The sequence below is a fragment of the Lactuca sativa genome, chromosome 2 (genome assembly GCF_002870075.4).
Source record: "Lactuca sativa cultivar Salinas chromosome 2, Lsat_Salinas_v11, whole genome shotgun sequence".
Taxonomy (NCBI): Eukaryota; Viridiplantae; Streptophyta; class Magnoliopsida; order Asterales; family Asteraceae; genus Lactuca; species Lactuca sativa.
The window spans coordinates 211,817,843-211,826,994 of record NC_056624.2 but is presented as its reverse complement, the minus strand read 5'-3'; the positions used below and the strand labels follow the sequence as shown (position 1 = coordinate 211,826,994).

The window sequence follows — 9,152 nt, the reverse complement described above, 5'->3', positions numbered from 1 at the left end:
CCACCCATTGGTCACGTGATAACAATGTTAGGACAAAATAGTCGCGAAGCTGACCATCGTCATGTCGTGACAACCAACCCGTCATGTTGTGAGGATCGCTCTAGATAACTTAATGCTTTAAGCTCTTAATCCTTCAAGCCAAGAGCTTAAACTTTCTAAAAAAATTTCTCCATCCCAAAGCACCATAAAAATCATTGCTTTTTAGACATGCATGTTTAACACATGTATTGGACACAAGTTGGGTCAAGATGAAGGAAAATGAGATCTAATCTCATGAATTGACTCGTAACTCACTAACTCTCCAGATATGGGATAATGGGATCACAAAGTAACCTCAAGAACTCATAAAGTTTCCAACTATATGAATTTCTAACACTCAAGCTTCCTGAAACACTGATAAAAGTGGACAAAACTCTAGATCTAACATGCTTTAGCTAAAAAGGCAAAACCTTAAGGACATACAGGAGTCCTAAGGTAGCTCAAGAAGATGAGGTAGAGGCTTTCTAACTGAGATGGTGCACCAAAACTCCTTCTCTTCTTCTTCTAGGCTATAAATCACCAAAAAGGGATCACGTTCAACAATGGAGGATTAGGGTTTTCTTGAGGGTGAAAGGAGTTAGTTGACCCCTTAAGGGTCAACTTTGGTCAAAGTCAAAGTCAACATTCTGGTCAAAGTCAATATTCTGAGTTGACCCTTCAACTCGCCGAGTTCCATAAATCATAAACCCTAAGATCACGATCCAAATCATCGAGTTCTTTCACGAACTTGTCGAGTTCCTCCTATCAACAGAATCGAGACTTCTCCAATCAACCTGTCGAGTCCATCCTTAATCTCGTCGAGTTCTTCCTTTTACAGAATCGGGACATTTCGACCCAACTCGTCGAGTTCCTTTATGAAATCATCAAGTTCTCCAGTCTGTTAAGTTTTCTTAATGTATTAGGCCATTATTCTACGAATCTAAGTTCGATACTCCAGATTTAGGCCGAATACACATCTAGGAGGGTACAATTTCCGAATTTACCCATTAAGACCCATCCTAGAAGAAATGGGCCATAACCCTTGCTCAAAATGGCTTAAGTCCAACTTCAAAAACCATCAAAACTTCAAGATAAGCCATAGGTTCGTAGAGCTGGACTCTAGGGACAGTTTGGTCACATAAAATTCCTATCTTTACTTGCATGCATAGACTACTTGGCTCAAAATGCAAAAAAGATGGCCCACAAGTTCCATGGGACTTCCATGGCCATAAAGTTGGCACCTTTATGCCATGAAGTCCCCTAAAGACACTAGATCTGAAAGGTTTGCCCACATGGGACATCCAAGTCCCAAAGGCCAACATTCTTGGACCAAAATATGGGGAAAACATCCTAACACTATATCTAAACCTAATATAGATAAGATATGAGATTTATACTTTAGATGAACCAGAAATGAAGCTCAACTTCTGGATCTACTCTCCTCCTATACGTCCTTGCTCCTTCTTCAAGTATCTTCTTCTTCAAAATCACAAAGAATGCACAAAAATGGCCCAAAAATCTCAAAAGTGAATTAGGGTGTCGTGGCTAGGGTTTGGGATAATGGATGTTGTAAATGAGGCCAGCTTATGGGGGTTAAGGTGTTTAAATAGGGTGCAAAACCCTGAAAATTAGGGATTCATTATGCCAGTCCTACTTGTTGACTTGAGGCTTCTCAACTCGTCAAGTAGTCTTCTTAACCCGCGTCCCAATCCATCTCTACTCGACGAGTTTGGGGCCTCCAACTCGTCGCATTTCTATACAAAAATGAATACATTAAGAATTAAATACATATCAGGAACCATGCGTTACACTAGAGTATACAATATGGTTGGAAAACTAAAATTGGATAAATACTCAGACGACTAACAACTATCCTTCTGACGATTCAATTGGTCGGTAACGTGTTAATTTAGTGTTAACCTATAATATTATAACTTATTAATATCTATGGAAATATGGTAGAAGTTAGATCCTTCGCTAATTCTAAATATACTTTCATGGATATCAAATAAGGATCAGCCAGGTAGGACAGTTGGTGGGGGGTGGGGGGCACGATCATTTCGCCTTATAATTTTTTAGAAATCCAACGATGCCTTAGAACCTCGATATCTAACACGTCTATCTATCGGGCTCTCCGATGCCTTAGAACCTCACTAAAATGAAACTTCCCAAAATCCCAAAAGCTCAAGAAACTCGGAACTAAAGAGAGATGTATGGTGTGAGGAAATGAAGGAGTCTACCCCAAGTATTTATATGCATAATTTAGGTAGGGTGCACCTTTCATACCTACTACATGCACCGTACTTATTGGTAGGTGAGGGGAGGGACTCTCGTGAGTGACACGTGCCGCGAGTTAAGTGGAGTTGTGTCGCCCTAGCCGGGTAAAATAGTGAATCTTCAAAATTTCACATATATCGCATATGAGCTTCATTTTCGACGTTCTTTATATCCACGCGTAGCTATCGATGAGTACTATAACTTTGATTTAGACTTTGTTAGCTATTTCTCAATCCATTTTAAATTTAACAGTCTATGAATATTACACTGAAAACACTATGTAAAATTCATAACTCCTTCATAAGGATTTCGTCATCGATGTTGTTTATATCGAAGGATTAGTATTTAGGAGATCTTCAACTCTTGTTTACATTTTTTTGGCTAACACTCGACCGATTTTAATTTCGATTTCTATGTCGCACACTGATGTACCGTAACTTCGAAAAATCATAACTTCCTCATACGAAGTCAAATTTAGGCGTTATTTATATGCACGCTTTCACTTTGACGATTACTATGGATTTCGTTTAGATTACGTAGACTAACAAGCAACCTATCTCAGATTCACTTTTAACGAAATATTGTGTCGTATAGGGATGAATGCACAACTTCGAAGAATCATAACTTCTTCATATGAAGATAGATTTAAGCATTATTTATATCTGCATAATCGTATTGACATCTACTACATGTTTATGATGATTAGTTTTGGATAAAAATTAACATATTTATATTTCAAATTTTATAATAAACATTTTTTATTACAATCTACAACAAAGGTAAACATCAGGTGTTACAATGTGTGAGCCGGATATGGTTATATATGTGTTAAGTCTATATACGGTATTACTACATGACAATCTTAATGGAATTATTGATGTGCATAATTGTACCTCTTTGTTTTAAATTTATAAACCGAACTTAATTTGCTAACTATGCACTTATAGGCAGTGTACCTAGTCAGATTATAAGATAGCTCAGGTAAATTGGGTGTCGATATCAGGGAACAGAATTTAGTTAAATAAAGTAACTATTTCTAATTAAACTAAGAAACAAACTATGGTTGGGGGTGGGAGGGGGTTTGCTGATTTTTCAAGATCAAGAGAACTTAAACTATAAACTAATAGTTAGGCAAAGAAAACAACTTAACTTCAAGAATGAAAAGAATACTTCTGCTTAGATCCGATTTCACTTTCTTCTTTGGTTGATTTCTAATGGATAGATTATATTGATTACCAATTTTCTAGCTATTGTGATCAAATATCTAGGCCTACCAATTTTTGAATTAACAAGCAGTGATCATGCATAAGTTAAACACCAAATTGATATTAAGCACAAATTGGACTATGAATGACAATAGTTACTCTCGTATGATCAAGTTAAGAAAACAATCACAAATTAAGACTAATTATGCTCTCTAACACATTTAAAGCTACTAGTCTTTAATTACTTAATCTAAGATGTGATTAATCATAGCTCTAATTATTTAATGATCATAAACAATTACGAGATAGATTCATGCAATTAATATGATCAATTAACACATAAAATCTTATTTATAAGAAATATAAACTAGAACCAAAACATGATAGGGTTTGGATTTATCAAACACAAGCAAAATCAAATATAATCATCCAAATATCAAAATCAACACATATGGATCAAGTTCATCTTCACCAAACAGAAGTAAAAGGTATTTAGCCTCTGATTGTAGCAGAAAACCCAATAGATCCATGTAAAATAAGCTAGACATAAGTATGAAAAGCAAATCAACTAGATCAATGTTGAAATCTTCTACATCTTCTTTAATACTTAGGTTTCAAGTGAGTTTTTATCTTCTTCTGGGTTTCTAGGAGTTCTTAGTCGAAATTCACATCTGAAAACCGAATGTATTCCTCAAATTCAACCTAATCTTCAGGATTTTATAATTATCAAAAATCGGTACACTACGTCGTGGTTAACCGCCACCACGACGTGGTCCTCAAGTTTATCCCGTAATCGCCAAGTCATCTAATTGGTTGTGAACTATCCCATCACCACGTCGTGTTGGAGATCCCCACGACATGGTCTTCAGTTCTTTTTTCTTCTTCTTTTGTTTTGGCTCCTGTTTCCTACTTCCAGCTCCTCGTATGCTTCCTTTTTGTCCCAAGCAAGTCTTTGCCGCTACAAAACATATTTTAAACATAATAAGTATCTTTTTGTTCCAAAATAAACATAATTGTAGCTAAAATTATAAGAAATATACATGAATTATATAGTTAAATATGTACATATCAAAATACACCACATTTGGCTTTTGTTTGCCCTCATGCAAAACTAATTTTATTATTATTATATCAAGACTTTAGCTACCAACATTGCACAAGACAATCAATTCTCATACTCTCCATTACTCGAAGACCGTAATGCATGTATTTGTGTCTTTTTTTTGCTAAGAACTTCCACAATCCTAAATACTCACAATCTTCATAAACATTTCCCCACTTCTTTTGAGCAAGTCTCATTTTATGCATCCATCCGAATCCATCCTCAGAAAACTTGCTTAACATCAAGGTATTTTTGGTTAAACTCCTAAGCATACATATGAAAAAATAACCTATAAAATAAAAAATACAAGAAATAATAATTTGGAAATTTTCACCTTATTCTTGAGTCTTCTATACTTTGGAGCTTTTCTTCATGATATTTCTTGATCTTCATAGCTTTGTAGACTCTTATTTCCAACTTTTGTAACTCTTTTTTTCTTTTTTAGTTTTTTTTTTCTTTTCTCACTTTTTTTCACTCAAAACTAAAATACCTAAAAAACATATACTTAAGCAAGGGAACTTAACTTCAACCCTTATTGGTTAGAGGTATTAGTCTAAGATGCAATGACTACATAAGCTCTCATGGATACATTTTTGGTACACGATGCTAAACATATTGTGGCCCTCAAACTAAACAAGGCCATGTTTTTGTTCCATGATTTCACTATGATAGGGAAGCCACAAATACACTAGAACATATATTGGCTCAAATAAACATCGAAACTCGCATCGGATCGTCCCATACAACACTAGCAACCTAGGTCTCAACACAACAATACAACAATTTTTAAACGAGATTGAGTTTTAGATTATTATTTCAAATCTTTCTATTTTCCTTAAATCCTAGTCATTTTTTCAATTTTTAATAAGAATTCTTGTATTCCTACATTCAACCCACTACCCCGCACTTAAATGGTACAATGTCCCCATTCTAAAACAATTAAAGCACATAAATTAAAAACGAAGAATTGGAACAGACTCCCCTTAGGTAGTAGTGGTGAGATCGAATCTGAAATTTGTGTGAAAAAGCTTAGACTTCTCATATAATAGGTGGAAAAAATACTTCTGAATTTTATTCTCTCATGAATGCAAATGTGCCGAATCGAAATAAATCAAAGAACCATTCCTGAAAAATGTGATGAACCTCAAACACGACATGGGAAAGCAACACCACGACGTGGTGTAGAGCTCGAAGTCGTAATGGTCGAGCAAAGTAAGATTGCCACGACCTGGTAAAATATTGCCATGCCATGGTTCCAGGTCGGATTCAGCCACGATAAAATCAAATGCAACGGTGTGGTGATGATGTCCACGTCGTGGTGCTTTCTCAGAGAACCTTGTAAGATCCACAGTAATGCATCGACTCTTTGTAATATTTAGGACCATTCACAATCTTTCTTACTATAAAGTTCTTTAAAAAAAACTATTCTCTTCTTTATGTTGGAACCCCACACTTATCCAAGAACATGGTCTTCTTTATCCATTAAGCTCCTTCACCACTTCACATACTTTCTCTTTAACTCTACAAAATAAAATCAGAAGACTAGAGAGACTCATGATCAATTGGTTAAACTAAAAATAAAAACTAAAAACAAAAACTAACAATTAAAAATGAAAAAGAAATCAAAAAGGAAAAGAAAATGCAAACTATAAACATCGGGTTGCCTCCCGAAAAGTGCTTCTTTTTTTAGGAGTCGTGAGCCGGACTCCTTCCCAATTTATGTTGTTGCGGTTAGGAGTGGGATATCCCTTTTATCCTTTTGTTCTTTCCATTTGCACTTGTAATCTTGAACCCTTCTTTTGTATGCCTTCTTCGAATTCTCATTCTTCTTCTTATTGGCACTATCCTAATTCCCCACCCATGTCTTCATCAATTACCTCGACTTCTTCATACAATTCCTCTTTCTTCTTCTAGAACCTTGGATGTAGTAAATGCAATCACCTCAAGTGTCATGGGAATTGAGGCTCTTGGTTTTGAACATTTGACTTTGTCAACATGGCCTAAACCTTCAATTCTTCTTTCATCATCTTTTCAATTTCAACTAGCTCATCAAGATTTTCTTCCATATCATCTATCTTCGACACTTCATCTTTTGGCTTTTCATGATTCACTTTTGGACTCATCTCAATGGTAATTGCTTCATCTTCCACACAAAGTGTGAGCTTTGAGTCGTGGATGTCAACTAGTGCTCTTGCGTTACTCAAAAATGGTCTTCTTAAAAATATGGGAAGTTCTTCATCTTCCTTCATGTCTAGAACCACAAAGTCAAGAAGAAAAACAAACTTTCCCACCTTCACTAACAAGTGTTTAATTACTCCTCGTGAGTAAGTGATCGAGTGATTCGCCATCTGAATTGTCATCCTTGTGTCTTGGAGCTTTGGAAATCTGAGCTTTTGGTAGAAAGAATAAGGCATAAGGTTAATGCTTGCCCCCAAATCGACTAAAGAATTTATAAAAGTGGAGTTGACAAATTCATAAGGCAAGGTAAGTTGGCATGGATCTCCTATCTTGATTGGCAATCCATTGATGATCGTGGTTGAACGTAACTCATTAAGCACTATGGTTGAGGCCTTTTCCAACTCCTTTTTATCGGTCATAACATCTTTTTCAAACTTTGGAAGTTTGGCCATTGATTTGAGGAATGTTGCATTTATCGAGAGTGAGAGCACTCGTTCCATAAATTTCTTTTGTTCGGGCTCCAGAGAATGCTTGATTTCTTGAGATGGGAATGGAAAAGAGGCCGATACGAATTTGGGAGAGAATTTTTTTATCTTCTCGTGACCACGACGTGGTGAATTATCAGAGCACATCCTATTTTTTTGCTCTTTTGGCCCTGGGATTCTCTTCTTCCAAGCACGAGTTGGGCTGAATAGTAGCTTCTATGGGTCATTAATGGCTCGGAATAAACCACATTTTTGGTGTAGATCGCCATTACATGAGGTTGTGATTTTGGGTGTTGATTTCTCGTTGGTAACCTCTCATTAACAATTGTTGTAAGTTTCCCAAGCTAAGTCTCTATATTTTTATGGAAGCTTAATGATTCTCACATTAGCATCAGTAACATCATGCTTCTTTTCAGATGCTTCTATAAATTTGTGAAGTACCGACTCGAAATCCATCTTCTGTTCGAGAGGTAGTTGCTCTTTTTGCTAAAAACCTCGATCGGTTTGTCTATGCTTCTCATCTTTCTGCTTGTTGTACTCCTCATATGGCAACAATTCCTTCTTGGGCTTCCTCCAATCTTCATCATACTTGTCACCATTAGATTAGAGAACTTGTGCCTTCTTGTTCCCATTTTCATCTAAATCACATTCTTTGGTTAAATGTGGACCACTACAATTATCACACCCAAATCTTATGACATGAATGGATTGATCCAACTTTTTCATTCGCCAATCCATATTTTCGAGCTTGGCCAAAACCGTAGCCATGTTCTCGTTCCCTTCGTCGCCTTTTTCCTCTAGTAACATCCTCATGTGAGTTGTGGTGCTCACGTGATTGCTTTACAAACTCTTCAATCAATTCATTTATGGTGGCTGGCTCCTTCTTCGTCATCGGACCTTGAGAATCAAGAAGTTGTATTGTCGTTACATTCACTCCCTCATATAAGATGGATACTTCGTTTTGGACATTAATAACATGTTTAGGACAACTTCTAAGCAAGCCCTTGTATCCCTCCCACGCTTCATATAAGGACTCCCCAACCTCTTGTTGAAAATTAGCAATCTTTTTTTTGAGCTTCGAGATTTTGGAAGGAGGACTAAATTGCTCAATAAAATCTTCACGAAAATTTACCCACGTAGTAATGGATCCAGGCGCGAGTGACTTCAACCGGTATTCTTTAAGTAGTTGTAAATGTCCTTTACTTCATCAATATTCTTGAAAGTATCTTCATACTCTTTCCCGGCGAAAGGTATATCATTGAGCATGGACAGAATATGCCCTTTGAGCTCAAAAACTCTTTCAGTTGGTATCGTTGGTGGAACAAGACCTGGTCCATGTTCTTCACGTATCCTTTTCTTGTAGTCTCCCATCATCATTTTTGTGATGTTTGTCATCTCTTCAACCTCTCTCTTTACCTCTTCTTCGTATGAACTTTCTTTGGTAGATGTTTCTGGCTCGTATCCAATTCCCTTCTTATAAGACATCCTCTCAAAAATCTATAACTTTTTGTATTTGAAAGTATTGGTTGACTCGCCCTTCTTGTCTTTGTTCTTGTGGAAAGTTGATTATGGATCTTCTAGTGGAGGAACAATTGGAGTTTTAGACCCTCAGGTCATAAATCACCGAAATAAAAACAAAACAAGGCAAAAACACGTAAAATGAATAAAAATCACTAAACTAAAAATTAACTGAGATGAGACCACGGTGTGGTAAAGATAACCACGATGTGGTTGCTACTTAGAGAAAAAAAAAACTAAAAGCAATCAAAGTTACTTTTTGCGGTTTTTACCCCACAAAATGATCGAATAACTAAAAGCACTTAAACGAAAAATCAAATAAGACGTTCATCGATCACGACGCCAAAAACTTTGATGTGCATAATTGTA

General features: G+C 36.2%; 1 protein-coding gene and 1 non-coding gene across 2 annotated transcripts; one reads left to right on the top strand and one right to left on the bottom strand.

The window, feature by feature from the left end:
- Positions 1 to 6,602: 6,602 nt before the first annotated feature.
- Positions 6,603 to 7,232, bottom strand: LOC111888274 (uncharacterized). Its single transcript, XM_023884412.3, has one exon. The coding sequence runs from the start codon at positions 7,230 to 7,232 to the stop codon at positions 6,603 to 6,605; it is 630 nt and encodes a 209-aa protein (XP_023740180.3).
- A 1,004-nt stretch (positions 7,233 to 8,236) lies between these two features.
- LOC111888314 (small nucleolar RNA R71) lies at positions 8,237 to 8,343 on the top strand. The gene has a single exon (XR_002849161.1). It is a non-coding gene; the product is annotated as a small nucleolar RNA R71 (small nucleolar RNA).
- The last annotated feature ends 809 nt before the right edge of the window (positions 8,344 to 9,152 follow it).